Genomic DNA, 19012 nt, shown 5'->3' on the forward strand with positions numbered 1-19012 from the left:
AGCATCTGCCTGGAGATCATTTCAAAGGCAATTAACACCAGGCCTGTCGATCCGTATTAGGGTCAATGAGATCCTGCAGTCTGGACTGCGTTATCCAGCAACTAGTCTAATCTGGACTGGACTGTGCAACAAGAGCCTCCACTCATCTCAGTAAACACAGCCAGCCAGCGATGATCTTTGTGCTGCACTGCCTAGTTACTGTATACAGGGTGCTGGGTGCAGATCTCAAGCAACACATATGAACACTGCAAATATGCTTTGGCTTGTCTATTACGGTACCAATGCAACTTTAACATGCCTCTTGCTTGTACTGTACACAAGCACAGTTCACAGGGCTTGAATTTCATTTTTATGTGCCGGGGCGATTTCCCCCCCATGCTGCAGCCAATGGGGGGGATTCCAAAATTTTAGGTGGAATAGCAAAAAAAAAAAAAAAAAAAAAAAAAAAGTACTTTTGCATTAAAAAATATATAGATATTATATTTGATCTATCTGTTTTTTTACTGCATCATCATTCACACTGGTGTTGCTTTAAAATAAGCTGCTTTCAGGAGACGGTTCAGAGCACGCTCCATTGCTTTTGCCATGGCCTGACGTGAAGGTTTTGCTGCAGCAGAAGAAAGGTGCTTTTCTATATCAGCGCTCCACTTCTCTTTTTTAACTCTTTACACTCTGCCCTATTTCCACCTGTGTCTCACTGTTTTCATTTATGTATGTTTAACTACTGGATAGTTTGTACTGCATGCATGCAACATATCAAATGAAATGCCACAAAATGTCCTTTCATATTATTTAAGTAGCAACAGGATCAGGCATATTATATGTGGTAGAGATGAGAATATATGTTAAAGAAAAAAAACACTTCCAAAAAAATCATATTTCTGGTCACTGCAAAACACCACCTAGATAGACTTAGTATCGTTTTTTTTTTTTTTCAAAAACTGCTTCCTGCAGTGTACTGAGTTTCTATCATGCTTAAAGATAGCGGCCGAGAATCACGTACGAGAAAATAAAGTCTCGCGGCACTTAAAATATCCAGCACTACTTTTATTTATTTTCACCAGAACTACTCAGAATGCGGCTCACGGTACTTTCGTCGCTGACACCCACTTCCTTAGATTGTTGTAGCGTTCAGGCATTCTAAATTGGGTGAATAATACAGTAGCTTGGTGTCTTCATATCTCTCTGCAGGATTTTGCCGCACTGAAAGTTGCAGATATGCGGGAGCAACTTGGAAAATGCACGATTCCCGCGATCCTGTGCTGAAATTCAAGCCATGGTTTAGATTCTATACTGTATATTAGCATTATCTCAAGACTATCAAAATGTCACAAGCGTGTAACTGCAGATCCAAGCAGCACTTTCCATCATCTGCAGCCCAATTCCACTGTCAGCATTGCAATACTGCCGTATTGATCCCGGCTCCAGGACTGGATTAATACAGAACGAACTGCTGAAGAAGACATTTTATACAAAATGGAGCACAAGTTATTTTATTTTTGTGCCTAGCAGATAAAGCCTGGCAGCTGGAGATGGCAGGAGTGTGCATGCTAGAGTGCTGTGCAGTGCAGCGGGCACACTCAGCTATACCAACAACTCGGACACGACACCGATACTGCCATGCAGATACTTCAGAGCCCAATCTAACCAAACTAGCCATTCCTTCTGGCACAACTCAGGGAAAAACTAACTATTAATTTGACCTTCAGAAAGATAGAGGCATAGACCCCCATATACTGCAGTTGTGGAGTACGTATTGGTGCGAGCGAGTATGTGTGTGCGTGTGTGTGTGTGTGTGTGTGCAAGTGTCAGTGAGTGTGTCAGTGTGTATGTGTGTGTGTGTGTGTGTGTGCGAGTGTCAGTGAGTGTGTCAGTGTGTATGTGTGTGTGTGTGTGTGTGTGTGCGCGAGTGTCAGTGAGTGTGTCAGTGTGTATGTGTGTGTCATTGTGTGTGTGAGTGTCAGTGTGTGTGTGTATATATATATATAGACTCACACACACACACACACACACACACACTTTGGCACTTGTTTTCTTGTAACTGTAGAGCACCAGCAGGTAAGTCCTTGATTGTAGTGTAAGTAAGCCGAGCGGGTACACATTTCAACAGGGCGTGACAACGCAGCTGCAGTATCATCAGGGCTCATCAAAGAGAACCGCAGCTGTAGTATCATCAGGGCTCATCAAAGAGAACCGCAGCTGCAGTATCACCAGGGCTCATCAAAGAGAACCGCAGCTGCAGTATCACCAGGGCTCAAAGAGAACCGCAGCTGCAGTATCACCAGGGCTCAAAAGAGAACCGCAGCTGCAGTATCACCAGGGCTCATCAAAGAGAACCGCAGCTGCAGTATCACCAGGGCTCATCAAAGAGAACCGCAGCTGCAGTATCACCAGGGCTCAGAGAACCGCAGCTGCAGTATCACCAGGGCTCATTAAAGAGAACCGCAGCTGCAGTATCATCAGGGCTCATCAAAGAGAACCGCAGCTGCAGTATCACCAGGGCTCAGAGAACCGCAGCTGTAGTATCATCAGGGCTCATTAAAGAGAACCGCAGCTGCAGTATCATCAGGGCTCATCAAAGAGAACCGCAGCTGCAGTATCACCAGGGCTCAAAGAGAACTGCAACTGCAGTATCACCAGGGCTCATTAAAGAGAACCGCAGCTGCAATATCATCAGGGCTCAAAGAGAACCGCAGCTGCAGTATCACCAGGGCTCAAAGAGAACCGCAGCTGCAGTATCACCAGGGCTCAAAGAGAACCGCAGCTGCAGGATCACCAGGGCTCAAAGAGAACCGCAGCTGCAGTATCATCAGGGCTCATCAAAGAGAACCGCAGCTGCAGTATCACCAGGGCTCAAAGAGAACCGCAGCTGCAGTATCACCAGGGCTCATTAAAGAGAACTGCAGCTGCCTTATCACCAGGGCTCATCAAAGAGAACCGCAGCTGCAGTATCACCAGGGCTCAAAGAGAACAGCAGCTGCAGTATCACCAGGGGTCATCAAAGAGAATCGCAGCTGCAGTATCATCAGGGGTCATCAGAGAGAACCGCAGCTGCAGTATCACCAGGAGTCAAAGAGAACCGCAGCTGCAGTATCACCAGGGCTCATCAAAGAGAACCGCAGCTGGCTTAGTACAAACACATTTTAAACAGACAGCGCAGTGCAGTGCAGTGCAGGCATGCACAAATAAATAGAAAAGCTAGCCATCCTGGTTTCAGTTCATTGTTCAGTACTTTATTGCCTATGTTAGACAGGTTAAAGTCCGCAGGTGCAAACAGGAGAAGGTTGCCGAGTCCAGAGAACTGAACACTTCAGTGCAATAAAACGACCCCAGTGTCTGTCTGTCACTTAGAGCCACAATAAAGACCACGGTACTGTGCTGTGCATCCCTGAAAACATTGGATTTGAAATGAGGTTTCAAATTCAATGTTTAAAAGAAGTTCATTCAACATATTCCCCCTCCTCCTCCTCCTCCTCCTCCACGCACACGGGCTTCTTGTCTGACACTGCCGAGCTATGAAAAAATAAAATCATGTCAAAGTTGGTCTGTCTCTCGCGGTGCTTTCCTGTGTATGAGAATGTGTGTTTTACTGTATGTATGTATATTAAGTTATTAACACAATTTCAAAGATGCAAGAAGGGCTGCATTGAAGCAATACACTGTATATGCAAAAAACAACAAAAACCCAAACTAAGAACATGAAGAAAAAGAAACAGACGGGCTCCAGCCTCTCTGGATTAGCTGCTAATTGTTCATCAGCAGCTGAAAAGGAGACTGTGGTGTGTGGAGCGGATCAGAAGCCCAGCACCCAGCACTCGGGGTCCGTGCTGTACCAGCACCCAGCACTCGGGGGCCGTGCTGTACCAGCACCCAGCACTCGGGGGCCGTGCTGTACCAGCACCCAGCACTCGGGGGCCGTGCTGTACCAGCACCCAGCACTCGGGGGCCGTGCTGTACCAGCACCCAGCACTCGGGGGCCGTGCTGTACCAGCACCCAGCACTCGGGGGCCGTGCTGTACCAGCACCCAGCAGCGCTGTGCAAACCAACAGCTCACACCTCACCTCCCCTCACCACACCTCCCGCCTCAAGGACATAAAAATAAAAACCGACAATTTAAGAACAGGTTTATTTAACTGACATCAACCTCTTCGTATTTAACACGTTTCATACTGGATATACCAGGTGGCTTGATCCATCCCTGTTTAAATCAGGTACTGTGTGATTGGCAAGCTGCCGTCAGATGCACACACTGACACACACACACACAAACACACACGCACGCACGCACGCACGCACTGACACACACACACACACACACACACACAGACTGACACACACAGACTGACACACAGACACACAAACACAGACACACTGCCTACACTTAGCATGCATAACAATAAATACAAATATATATAGATTTATTAGCTGAACGCATGGCATGTAAACAAATAGCAGTGCTCATTGTTTTCGGTGGTCAGTCTGAATCGTGCAGAGCCAAAGTAAATACAGACACTGCAGAAATTAACTGGAATGTCAGAGACAGGTGGAGCAAACAGAGGTGGAGAGGAGCTCCACAATTGAGCTAGGATGCAAGTGCTGACACACACGCACACGCACGCACGCACGCACGCACGCACGCGGCTTGTCATTTTCCTGCATGGTTGGGAAACTATTCCTGGTAGCAGCCTGGAACACACTGGATGCGTTGGAAACAGGAACGGCACAAGCACACCAGCTACACAGCCCAGTGACTGAATCACATTCCCTGAACTGCAGAATGAGGAATCTGCAGGATGCAGCAAGGAAACACAAGGAAAAACACGTAGGCTGCAGTATAAGCAGCGAGAGATGCTACAGTCCTCGAAAACAAGTCTCTGTTAACAGTGAGGTTCACCCATGACTTCATAAACACTCAATCATGAATTCTGAGGAAGTCAAATCCACACAAACAGCTGAAAAGGGACCGACCTGTGCAATAATAACAGCCGAACTCAGAGCCGAGGTTTATAATGAATAGTACAGCATCTTCCTCCTAACCAGGTCAGTGCCGAGAGTGAGCTGGGGGCCTGGTCTCTCCTCCACCTGCTGTTGGTTCAGACTAGCGTAACACTGAGACAAAGATTATTAAACAGAAATGGAGCAGCGCCGCTCTCACAGTGCACAGCAGCCAGATACAGTTCAGCCAGTGATCACAACAACAACCCCCACCTGCAATATGAAAGCCTGGGAACAGAGCCCCCCACTCCTCTACAGCATGGGAGCTGCCGGGGGAACTGAAGTGCCGCAGGTTCAGTTTCCCAGGTTCTCAGCTGTGGTGACTCAACAGTGACAATACTGTACAATTCCATGCGGAAGCACGTTACTTCCGGTTCCTTCAACACAAACAAGGCTTGGATTGAATGCTTTGTATTGTTTGCACTCGCGCATGCTAAGGATTAGTATGTCCCGTCCAGCAGCCATGTTACAGTGTATGACAGTGTGGAACTGGAATGTGAAACACAAAGCCCCACTGAGAACAAATGTAATATGAACAGAGTTACTGAAGCAACACGAAACGTACTGCAGTTACAAGGATGGGAACCTGGTACTATGGTGGGGAAACCCAACAGAAACTGGTCACACTGCTTAGGGGGGGGAGCACCTGTGATCTAATCCTGGTTTCACCACGTGGGGATGTAGTAAGTGAGAAGTGCCAATTAGTGCCTTCACAGCGTGAAGTGTGTGTGTGTGTGTGTGTGTGTGTGTGTGACAGTCTGTATGTGTGACGGTGTGTGTGAGCGTGCGTGGACGTGAGTGTGCGTGGATGTGCAATGCATCTGTATTATTATACTGAGCCTACTACTCGCACTTCAGCAGACCATGACAGCACTCAAAACCATAACCTGCAATGACAGCGCGCCATGATTTATTAGCATGTCTCATCGAAACGTTTCTCTTCATGATTTATTAGCATGTCTCATCGAAACGTTTCTCTTCATTTATTACAGAGCAGTTCTTTTAGTAAAGCCATTGCACTACAAGCTACAGGAAAACTCAAGCTCAATACAAGCTACATCGCACCGGACTACAAGTAAAATCCCATGCTTATTTATTTTACTTTCCACAGACCAGGACTTCTGTCATCTCTACTGGCTACATGTTCTGCTATTTGACTTGAAAGTCATAGCCCTTTAACTCAATACCAGACAGGACAGAGCAGTGATCTTGGCAATGGGCTGTTCAGATTCAAGACTAAGAGGACCGAGATGACAGAAAGCCTTGACTCTCGCCTTCATGCAACGCCCACCCCTAAACTTCAGACAATACTAGCAACTAAAATAGATAAATAAATCAAATAAATAAACTGCAACACCACAATGATACAGAACACACATGACAGAGCATTCAAGAAGAAATGAAATTCTAAAGAGAGAATTCTATTCTTCTTTTCCAAGGTCCTGCCCATTCTAATACACAGACACAGCGCAGGCACACCGCACGCACGCTAATCGTCTGTTGTGATATTGATCCATTTAAAAGCTTCTTCATGGAAAGTGGATTGAGAGCAGTGCAGCGGTCCCGCCACCCCTGGGACCCTGGCTCCAGGGTTTAAACACCATGCTGTGTTGAGAGTAGCACCAGCAAGACACACTGCTGCCCGAGTCCAACCCATCATGTGTGTGTGAGTGCGTGTGTGTGTGTGTGAGTGCGTGCGTGCGTGTGTGTCACTGTGTGTGCTTCACAGGGCTAAACAGAACTAGAGCTCAGAAGCAGAGGTGTGGCTAGTGAAAAAGAAAAAAGAAAATAGAACAATCAACCAAACCGTGGCATGAGGCTGCTAGAAACAGCGACAGAAGAATGTTAAGTGAGTCTGTGATCAGAATGGTGCAAATTAGTTTTTAAAAAATGACACACGGCTAAAACACCCGCCGAAGCCCAGCCCTTGTGCTGCCTCTGCACGGACTGTGCAAGCCTTGTAATCCCAGGCCTATGCATTATTAAGCAGGCTGGGCTCATTAACAGGAGGGACCCTGACAGCAGGCAGATCACACTCAACAAGATGACACAGAAAGAAAAGGAACCTACAGTATGAACACACACAGCCCCCGCTAGAAGACCATGTGCAGTACGTGCCATCACTCGACTCTGCAGTAAGGAGCACTCGACACAGTCCGATCCGCAGTGACAGCACTGAGGGATTCACGCTGTGCTTCAGCATTGCTGGCAGACACCTGCTCCTGGGAACAGGACAGGTACACAGCTACTCCACTCCATTATTACTGCTCTCTTAATATACAAAGACAGGCTTCATTTCTTAGGAATCACCCCTACAGAGGCAACTTCTACAGCCCACAGAGTTCCCGTCAAAGCAGGGGAATAACACGATTGAATCCAGTACCAGTATTAATAAAAATCAAAACAAACACTCTCACTCACACACACGGCAATGGGAACACTTCACAAACCCCTTTCTCTCTCTAGTTTGTTCGAGCTACGGTAGTTCTACACTTCCTCATACTGTACAGCCCAACCTCATGTCTATTCTTTCATTCAGAGCTACAGGACAGCTACTGCACAGAGCCTAATGCTGAATGGTTAAAGTCACTACCCCCCTCTATACCCAGCACTGAACCCCAGAGACACAATCCGTACCTGGCAGACTCTCCGGCAGCACACGGTTCTGTCCTCGCTCGCGTTTCAAAAGGGCTGGAGCTGTGCTCTAGTGAAGCTGTCTCTCTACTTCCTCTTGCAGAGCGTGCTACTGCAGCGCGAGAGTGAGGCAGCCTGCAAGAGAGGCGCACACACACACCCTGCGGACCTGCCAGCGCAGGCATGTGATCTGCACTGTGCTCGACTCCTCCCCTTGTTTTTCTCATTCCCCCTTGCTCAGTGCGCCTGTGTTGGCAGGGATTGCATCACTCTCCCTCTCTCTCCCACAATGGGGTTTGGAGCAGTGCCAGCAGAGGCATCAGTGTAATGGCAGAGAGAGAGAGAGAGAGGGAGAGAGGGAGACAGAGTACAGGAAGGAAGAGAACTTCAAGTTCCTATCCCACACTTTCAAGATACTAAAAAATAGGTTGTTGGGCCATGGGGGGGGAATCAAATATCTACACAAATGTATTTCTCCCTTTAAGGATTATCAAAATACTGTATATATCCAAACACAAAGAATGACTAATGAAAAGCCAATTATGAAAAAATATAAAACGAGAACAGAAAAAACAAAAAGCTTGGTACTTTTTTTTTTTTTTTTTTTTTTTTTAACGTTTTGTTTATTTATTTATGAATGTAATCTCTATGTTGGTTCTGACCAGTAAAGTGCTCTGAACCATGAGACAGAAAAGAGCCGCTTGTATCTCAAAGGTTCTGCAGTCATTCTGAGAAAGCAGGGGGGGCATCCTGTTGATTCACCATTCACAAAATGAACAGCAGCAGCGCTTATCACTCGCATTAATGCCATCAATCAGCTTCAATGTAATGATACGTGGCTCGAGTCTCAGAACTACGTGGATATCTCAGGCTTTCACAAATTCTAGCAGCGGAAATTAGGAGGTCTGATTCTACACAATGTTGCTCGTTTCAAGCACCATCTTTTAACATTCGTCCCATCTCACAATGCTGGCCACTGAATCCTTTAACATTCGTCCCATCTCACAATGCTGGCCACTGAATCCTTTAACATTCGTCCCATCTCACAATGCTGGCCACTGAATCCTTTAACATTCGTCCCATCTCACAATGCTGGCCACTGAATCCTTTAACATTCGTCCCATCTCACAATGCTGGCCACTGAATCCTTTAACATTCGTCCCATCTCACAATGCTGGCCACTGAATCCTTTAACATTCGTCCCATCTCACAATGCTGGCCACTGAATCCTTTAACATTCGTCCCATCTCACAATGCTGGCCACTGAATCCTTTAACATTCGTCCCATCTCACAATGCTGGCCACTGAATCCTTTAACATTCGTCCCATCTCACAATGCTGGCCACTGAATCCTTTAACATTCGTCCCATCTCACAATGCTGGACACTGAAGTTAAACGGATGACACTCACTTAAACAATGAAAGTAAAAGTATTTCATAATCTGGGCAATTCATTTCAGCAACTATCCCCCCTATGGTAGGTCCATTAAAGAGGAAACAACCTCCATAATAATTCTTTCATTTTGTAAAAGTTTTAGCATGTATTATTTTGCCAGGTTACTGTTTGTATTCCACACACACACACACACACACCCTGAATGAACCCTTTTAAAATCACCCATGATCATCATCACTGTTTAAAACTGATGTCTAATAACGTCTCAGTGAAGTGACTGTAGCACTGAGCAGTCACGAGTCACCAAATCAGGCAAGATAACAGCGAGATGGGGTCAGTTTCAAAGACTGAGCGTGTTACCGAAATCAGAACCCGCTAAGCAATGGTCTGTTTTAAAATAGTTAAGCAGCTAGTCCTGACCATCAGTAACGGCTGGTTGTCTATTTTGGCTCCTGACCAGTTTGGGTGTGAGCGCAGTTTAACCCCTTCTGTAAGTGAAGCGCGGTGCTTGTGAACTTGTGAACAGGATATCTAGCTGAGGAAGCAGGGCTGGGTGGAGTCAGACAGACTCACACAATCAGCTCACACCGCTGGTTAATCAAAGGACCTGCTCTACTTTCATCACCATCACAGCTGTTTTGTTTGTAAATGTAAACCCATGGCATGTTGAGAACACCCTGCTGAAGACTGTAGAGCACAGAGCAGTAAGGGAGCATTATTATTATTATTATTATTATTATTATTATTATTATTATTTATTTCTTAGCAGACGCCCTTATCCAGGGCGACTTACAATTGTAAGCAAATACATTTCAAGTGTTACAATACAAGTAATACAATAAGAGCAAGAAATACAATAACTTTTGTTCAAGCAAAGCAAGACAAACCACAATTCAATAATACAGCAGAAGCATGGAGGCTTTTCCTTCCAATTGCAGCTTGCCTTTGTTTGCTGTTGAGAGGGTTGGCTTTTAAGATACCTACCAACCCGACCCCACAGAGACAGCATCCACAACATGCATGAGAGACACGCAGCTGTGCTGCGGGCCAGCGGTCAATTCCAATTCATATTGACTGCAGTCACAGAGTCATTGCACTGGAACCTTGGCACACCTACAGAACTGCAATTGGAATTCTAGAATTGATCGATTACAGTTCAGTTACGCATTTCTTTGTCAAATGATCGTTATTGTTGTATTTTCAAACACTTTTAGTGCCCCCGCTTGTTTTAGTATGTGTGTGCATTTGTACCTGTGATTCCTGCTGGTTATTCAGAATACAGACAGTGAGCATGTTAATGCGTGGAGGTGTTTATGGTACTTTATTGTAATTGCAGTTAGAATTGTAATCACTGCAGCATGTTGTGTAACTGCAGTTGTAATGGAACAAAATGGCATTGCAAGTGTAATAGCAATTCCAGCACCCAATTGTGCTGTAGCTGTAACTGTGATGAGAACTGGCCCCAGGTCTGCCGTGGTGTACGGTATGTGTCCAGTCTGCAGACAGCAGGACAGACAGCTGGCCAGCGACCCTCGAGCTCCTGGCACCCAGGGGAGGGGCGCAGCCTGGTTGCTAGGGGCAGCTGCTGCTACACGGGGAGCGCTGATGACGACAGTGAGAATATTAATACACTTCACTGGAACCAGCCAGCTTTGCTGCTTCAGTCTTTACCCCGATGAGGACAGCTTTCACTGAGGTGGCCTCATGCAAGCCACTTGACATCCTTTAGTTCCAAAACAAAACCTAGACTTGGTAGAATAGGGACGAACCAACTCGTGACACCCCACATGGTGCACTGAGCAGCTCAGCTTTCCCGCAGGGGATCATGTTTCCATAACTGCTATGCAATGGGAGTCTTGTTTTCATGTCTGTACTGGCCACTTACAGTAGACTTGTATATTAGACATTGCATATAAATGAATATTCTACCTGTTGAATAACATGGGTCCAGCTCGCATGTGGAGCAGCAGTACAATAGCCTGGCCCTGCAGCCCGGGTCACTGCAGAGACACACACAGAGCTGCGGACTGTGTCCCTGTCTGACATCTGCTCCTGTATCTGAATTCAGCAAAGCACTGCCACAGCCTGCTCCAAACACACTCCACACCATTCCCTTTCCACCCAGATCAAGATCAAGCTCCGCGGGGCTAGCACTCAGAGACAGAGACAGAGACAGGCAGGCACACACACACACACACTCCACACCATTCCCTTTCCACCCAGATCAAGATCAAGCTCCGCGGGGCTAGCACTCAGAGACAGAGACAGACAGACACACACACACCCCCCAACCACACCATTCCCTTTCCATCCAGATCAAGATCCACAGGGCTAGCACTCAGAGACAGAGACAGGCACACACACACAGACACACAGACACACACACACACTCCACACCATTCCCTTTCCACCCAGATCAAGATCAAGCTCCGCGGGGCTAGCACTCAGAGACAGAGACAGACACACACACACACACACACACACACACACTCCACACCATTCCCTTTCCACCCAGATCAAGATCAAGATCAAGCTCCGCGGGGCTAGCACTCAGAGACAGAGACAGACAGACACACACACACACACACACACACACACACACACACACACTCCACACCATTCCCTTTCCACCCAGATCAAGATCAAGCTCCGCGGGGCTAGCACTCAGAGACAGAGACAGACACACACACACCCCCCAACCACACCATTCCCTTTCCACCCAGATCAAGATCAAGCTCCACAGGGCTAGCACTCAGAGACAGAGACAGGCACACACACACACACACACACCCCCTTTACACCCAGATCAAGATCAAACACTACCACAGCAACGAAGCTCTGCTGCGCTAGCACTCAGAGACAGAGACACAGAGAGACACTCGAACAATCCATCCGACACACAAAGGGCTTCAATAACCCCAGCAGTCCCTGTCGCTCAAAACATGACTCCCCCACTGGCCATTCACTGTGTTTTACTGACATACTAAACAGCTGGAAAGACAGCGGAATACTGCAAGTTAATTCTCTTGAAATGTAACCCACACTGGAGAATGAAAGCGGTATCATTCACAAATAATTAGCAGGCGCAATGCTGGAGGGATGGAAATAAGACTCCCATTGCATAGCAGTTCCATCCCTGGATTTACTGTGAGTTTAATAAGACACACCTGAGCTTGTTACCTATACACACTGTGGCTAATCAAGCTCATAGTAAAATCTGGAATGGGTGAGACTGCTATGCATTAGGTGTCTTATTTCCATCCCTGCAATGCTATAGCCATCCCAAGCAAATACTGGTGGGCTAATGCCTTAGGAATGCCAAAGCTGCAGGAAGGAGGACACAGTGCTCAGCCCACAGCTTGCCCTCCGTGGAGAAGGGGAGGGGGCTGTCTTACTATCCTTACAAGGGATAAACAGCGGAGCAGATTTCAGTCTTGCCAGACAGATCCACAGGAAAACAGGACAGGCTGTGTTTACCAAGCGGCAGCGAATGTAAAACTCAATCATTCAAAGGATTTACAAGAGAGAAATCCAACTGACATCAAAGCAGAGTCGCCAGGGGGTGTCCTACAGACATGAAAGACTAGCCTACAGAAGAACATTAGAATAAAATATTGGGCATGACAGGAAAAGTACCAATCAGTGCATCACAGATTCCCTTCCAGTATCGCTGGGCTGCCCTGCAGAAAGCTGCAGTGACCACGCTCCTCCATGGAAAGCTGCAGTGACCACGCTCCGCCATGGAAAGCTGCAGTGACCACGCTCCGCCATGGAAAGCTGCAGTGACCACGCTCCGCCATGGAAAGCTGCAGTGACCACGCTCCGCCATGGAAAGCTGCAGTGACCACGCTCCGCCATGGAAAGCTGCAGTGACCACGCTCCGCCATGGAAAGCTGCAGTGACCACGCTCCGCCATGGAAAGCTGCAGTGACCACGCTCCGCCATGGAAAGCTGCAGTGACCACGCTCCGCCATGGAAAGCTGCAGTGACCACGCTCCGCCATGGAAAGCTGCAGTGACCATGCTCTCAAGGGAGGGCTCACAACCAGGGGGTTAGGGTCTGTATAAACTCAAGGATTAAACATCTTAAACCAGTTTAACCTTATATAATCAGAATGGGTATTTCTGTAACCGCTCAAAGAAAGCCCTCATGAGGAGAAGCCCTCCATTAGTGTTGTTATGTTTTTGATGCACTACAGCATTTCTGTGTGTGAGACGACAAGTGTGCAACATTTCTGTGTACTGTACTGAAGACTCGTCCCCTCAGGTGCCTCTCTTCCCTTTCACTGTTCTCAATTTGGTCACTTCCACGTCTAAACAGTTTGATCTCAATGCAAACTGGCACCGAGTCCTACCTTGGCAGCTTGGATCTTGAAAGCCACCCAACCTCAAATGTGGCTGCCAAATTAGCCGTGTGATGAGAGCCCATCGTTAAGCAAGGTTTACATTGTCATAATGAGTATACTTGCTATAGCTGACAATGTGTTTCATAACCGCAGTACATTTATTACTGCAGTTTCTATGTAAACCCCTTATTTGTAAACTGCTTAATACAAGCCCTTTCCATGATCTCAAGCAGCTTGTACAGGATGCAAGTTGCTCAGACTGTACTCGTGATTCAGTAGTAAAGTTGCAGATGAATTTCAGGAAAACCCTATCCTGAGAGCAATGCATTCAGAGGTGGCAGGACAGCAGAAACAAACAGAAACACTGTACTCACTCTGAACCTGCAGCCATTTCCAAGTATGAGGTTCCTGTTGTGTCAACCCCAATCGGGATCACTATGCTCATGACGTTCGCGTCTGAAAAATTCGATTCCTACGGGGTCCTAAGCATTGGTATCCAAAACACTGAGGCATGCCAGCCACAGTGCTCATTGCAAACATCTAAGTGCATCCACAAAGCCTGCAGAGACACAAGGGGAGAGACAAGGTTAGTGATCATCACAACACTGCATTACAGGGGAGAGAAAAGCACAGATCAATTCAAAGTGCAGTACTGTGCACACAGTGTACCCCCACACACACTACTGCAACAACAATACATACAGTGGCACACAATCAATGACCCATCGCTCATTTGCAAGGTGCTGCTGAAGTGAAGTCACACAGAAGACAGGTTAACAGCTGTGGGTCTGGTTATCAGAAATGCTATGGAGCATTTACATTATAAAAGAGAGGAGGGGAGGACTTTCAATGCAATGCCTTGATAATCCACAAAATGTCGAAATTGGATCTAGATTCCAGCTGCATTAGCTTTTCTGTAAAACTATTCAGAGAAAAAAAATGACTGCCAAATAACAGATAATACAAATAAAAAAAACAATGCAAAACTGAGACATGCACGAGGATTACATCAATGAATTTATTTATGGAGAATTTCCATGCATGTTTCTATGTCCTGTAAATGACAGAAGGACAATGGAAAGGCAGGCAGGCAGGCAGGCACATGACGCAGCCGCACCCATGAGAACACTGATGTAAACAGTGCTGGATTTCTTTTCCCAAGCTGCTTAACAGCACAGGCCTGTTATTTATAGAGGTGGATATTATAATATTATAATCATGCTGTGCTGACTGCACTGTCAGCTGTGACAGGCTGGCGTGGAGGAACGGAAAATCTTCACAATGATTGGCAGTGTCAGAGCACAACCAGCCCACTTTCTTCCAGCTCTGCCCTTTCTCACAGGGTGACTGCAAGCTGACAGTGCTGTGCTGGGTTAATGCAGTAGCAGCTGACAGTGCTGCGCTGGGTTAATGCAGTAGCAGCTGACAGTGCTGCGCTGGGTTAATGCAGTAGCAGCTGACAGTGCTGCGCTGGGTTAATGCAGTAGCAGCTGACAGTGCTGCGCTGGGTTAATGCAGTAGCAGCTGACAGTGCTGCGCTGGGTTAATGCAGTAGCAGCTGACAGTGCTGCGCTGGGTTAATGCAGTAGCAGCTGACAGTGCTGCGCTGGGTTAATGCAGTAGCAGCTGACAGTGCTGCGCTGGGTTAATGCAGTAGCAGCTGACAGTGCTGCGCTGGGTTAATGCAGTAGCAGCGGACAGTGCTGCGCTGGGTTAATGCAGTAGCAGCTGACAGTGCTGCGCTGGGTTAATGCAGTAGCAGCTGACAGTGCTGCGCTGGGTTAATGCAGTAGCAGCTGACAGTGCTGCGCTGGGTTAATGCAGTAGCAGCTGACAGTGCTGCGCTGGGTTAATGCAGTAGCAGCGTTCGTCTCCATCCTCTCTAACCCCTCCATACATTTCTAACTGCAGGTTTGGCCAGAGTTGTAAGCAGATGGTTAACTTGCACAAACCAAAAAGGCCTCTAGGAGGTGCTGGAGAGAAAGAGATGCATCCTGTGTGGCAGCGGCCCTGTTCTCTGTAAAGCTGCTGTGTGTCACAGAGACAGATCTAATCACTATTATTATTATTATTATTATTATTATTATTATTATTATTATTATTATTATTATTATTATTATTATCCACCATACAGAGCACAGGACAGCCTGGGTTCTTTTAAAGTTACACAGAGACGAACAATGAAGGGGAAACCATTACAATCATTAAGCTGCATTCATTTTTATATTTGTTGCTTCATTGCTATATTGTATTATTTTAATGAAGACATTCACTAGCCACTTGCAAGTTTTATAGTAGAATTATCAATCCAGTTGATTTTTTTTGTATTAGGCCTATTATAATAAAATAAAATCATTAAAAAAAAAGTCATAAAAACAAGGAGACAAAATCTAGGCTTACAGCGCGTTGCTGTGCTAGGTCACCATGGAGTTTGTGTGTAATGACACGGGTCATTGTCTACAAAGACCCCTTTACATTCAGATATTAACAAATGTAGCCCCCTTCCCGGTGCTCCCACACCCCAGCTGCCATGACAACGCTGCACAAGAGATCCACTGGAGCTCCGGGGGCTGCGCTGCACAAGAGAACCACGGGAGCTCCGCGGGGCTGCGCTGCACAAGAGAACCACCGGAGCTCCGGGGGCTGCGCTGCACAAGAGAACCACCGGAGCTCCGGGGGCTGCGCTGCACAAGAGAACCACCGGAGCTCCGGGGGCTGCGCTGCACAAGAGATCCACCGGAGCTGCGCTGCACAAGAGATCCACCGGAGCTCCGCGGGGCTGCGCTGCACAAGAGATCCACCGGAGCTGCGCTGCACAAGAGATCCACCGGAGCTCCGGGGGCTGCGCTGCACAAGAGAACCACTGGAGCTCCGGGGGCTGCGCTGCACAAGAGAACCACCGGAGCTCCGGGGGCTGCGCTGCACAAGAGATCCACCGGAGCTCCGCGGGGCTGCGCTGCACAAGAGATCCACCGGAGCTCCGCGGGGCTGCGCTGCACAAGAGATCCACCGGAGCTGCGCTGCACAAGAGATCCACCGGAGCTCCGGGGGCTGCGCTGCACAAGAGATCCACTGGAGCTCCGGGGGCTACCCTGCACAAGAGAACCACCGGAGCTCCGGGGCCTGCGCTGCACAAGAGAACCACCGGAGCTGCGCTGCACAAGAGATCCACCGGAGCTCCGCAGGGCTGCGCTGCACAAGAGATCCACCGGAGCTCCGCGGAGCTCCGCGGAGCTGCGCTGCACAAGAGATCCACCGGAGCTCCGCGGGGCTGCGCTGCACAAGAGAACCATCGGAGCTCCGGGGACTGCGCTGCACAAGAGAACCACCGGAGCTCCGGGGGCTGCGCTGCACAAGAGAACCACCGGAGCTCCGGGGGCTGCGCTGCACAAGAGAACCACCAGAGCTGCGCTGCACAAGAGATCCACCGGAGCTCCGGGGGCTGCGCTGCACAAGAGATCCACCGGAGCTCCGCGCAGCTGCGCTGCACAAGAGAACCACCAGAGCTGCGCTGCACAAGAAAACCACCGGAGCTCCGGGGACTGCGCTGCACAAGAGAACCACCGGAGCTCCGGGGGCTGCGCTGCACAAGAGATCCACCGGAGCTCCGCGCAGCTGCACTGCACAAGAGATCCACCGGAGCTCCAGGTGCTCCGTGGGGCTGCGCTGCATAAGAGAACCACCGGAGCAGCGCTGCACAAGAGATCCACCGGAGCTCCAGGTGCTCCGCGGGGCTGCGCTGCACAAGAGAACCACCGGAGCTGCGCTGCACAAGAGATCCACCGGAGCTCCGCGGGGCTGCGCTGCACAAGAGAACCACCGGAGCTGCGCTGCACAAGAGATCCACCGGAGCTCCGCGGGGCTGCGCTGCACAAGAGATCCACCGGTGCTCCGCGGGGCTGCGCTGCACAAGAGATCCACCGGAGCTCCGCTGGGCTGCGCTGCACAAGAGAACCATCGGAGCTCTGCATTTCTTCTTCTACAACAGCTAAACAATAACATTGTGCTTCATGTATATGTATTTGTGTGTGTCTGTCTGTCTGCGTGTATTAATGTTACTGCAGCACCTCATCCCGTGAGACTGCACTTTAATTAAGGCACACAAGTCAGCTGACATCTCCTCTTGTTAAGGGGTCCCCTGATCCTTCACTGTAGAAACCAGTTTCCAGTGTGGCCAGTTACTCTGTAGTATGAGCCGCCACATTAAAAAACCCATTTTAACACATTTCCAGCTGTTGTTTCTTCTCCCCCGCTGTTTGTAGATGGCTATGGTGGTTGTCCACAGGCTGTAGTAGTAGAAGCATTTCCCAGAATGTCTTCTTCAGAGTAATGTCAAAACAACATCAAACGTTTTATTTATTTTTGAAATTTAGAGCACCCAATTATTTTACCCCGGATTCTCTCCCCCTCACCGCAGCAATTCCCCACACAGCTCAGGAAAACTGAAGGTTCAGCGGACGTCCTCCGATCCCACGAGCGAGCCAGCTTCCTCTTCTACACCCAGGAACGAGAGAGCGGCTGTCTATCCACACTGCTGGAATGGTTTATTCGGCAGAGACTGTAACCTGCCACAGTGACATCTTATTAAACACATTCATCTACACTGCAGAGAAGGCCTGGACTGGACTGTACCTGCCTGAACAACTGATGCACAGAGGCAGGACGGTACTGGTTTGTTTCTCAGGGCTGGGTAGTTTCAGGTCTATGGAGAACTGGTTTTGGTAAAAATGTATTTAGTTTTTTTCTGGTTTTGTTTGTTATTTTGCTGTGGCTGTGTGGTCCAGTGGTTAAAGAAAAGGGCTTGTAAACTAGGAGGTCCCTGGTTCAAATCCCACCTCAGCCACTGACTCGTCGTGTGACCCTGAGCGAGTCACTGAACCTCCCTGTGCTCCGTCTTTCGGGTGAGATGTAGTTGTAAGTGACTCTGCAGCTGATGCATAGTTCACACACCCTAGTCTCTGTAAGTCGCCTTGGATAAAGGCGTCTGCTAAATAAACAATTATTATTATTATTATTATTATTATTATTATTATTATTATTATTATTATTATTATTATTATTATTATTATTATTATTATTAATTAATTATTAATTATTTATTACCTGGGTCATTTTCATTGGTCCTGCTGGACTATCCAGTATAGAAGTGAATGAAAAAATATCACCACCAACATTAGAAACAGATTTTCTGTTTAAAATGTTAAAAAAAAACACTATCTGAACCACTTCATGAAATAGCCGGTGTGCAGGATGCTGTTCCAACCGATTTCAATGCAGAATTGGAACCTCCTCCTAGCAACGATAGAGCTCACAGCACAGATTATATTTATCAGTGCAGCAGCGGTGGTACACCCACTTTTATCATCTTCTACAAACTGTTACACAAGGTGTGAAAGACTGCGATTAGAGCAGCACTCGGCAAACTTACAACTAAAAGAAACACTGTGGAACCCGCTGCAAGAAAAGAGAGAGCAAGCCGGAAAGCACAAAAAAAATAACACAGAACAATCCTTAGACCAACATGAACAGTCAGGAGCGTCACTAAACAAAGGGGTGACTGCTAGCAGAGGCTGTGAGGAGCAGACCCGCTACTGCACTGCACTGCACTGCACTGCACTGTCAGGAGGGTCACTAAACAAAG

General features: G+C 47.8%; 1 protein-coding gene across 8 annotated transcripts in view; it reads right to left on the reverse strand.

Annotated features, from left to right (window-relative positions):
- The window catches only part of LOC117419831 (inactive histone-lysine N-methyltransferase 2E), a 64110-nt gene that overhangs the window by 32392 nt on the left and 12706 nt on the right, over positions 1-19012 (reverse strand). For 3 of the 8 annotated variants that reach the window (XM_058985488.1, XM_058985486.1, XM_058985485.1), the window contains exon 2: positions 13746-13930. In XM_058985488.1, the coding sequence (XP_058841471.1) occupies positions 13746-13816 (71 nt within the window). In that variant the 5' untranslated portion in view covers positions 13817-13930. Of the gene's footprint in view, positions 1-7633; positions 8178-13745; positions 13931-19012 lie in introns of those variants that run through there. The other 5 variants (XM_058985484.1, XM_058985480.1, XM_058985483.1 and 2 more) reach the window with 4 other exon arrangements.

Source organism: Acipenser ruthenus, chromosome 14 (genome assembly GCF_902713425.1).
Source record: "Acipenser ruthenus chromosome 14, fAciRut3.2 maternal haplotype, whole genome shotgun sequence".
NCBI classification, from domain to species: domain Eukaryota; kingdom Metazoa; phylum Chordata; class Actinopteri; order Acipenseriformes; family Acipenseridae; genus Acipenser; species Acipenser ruthenus.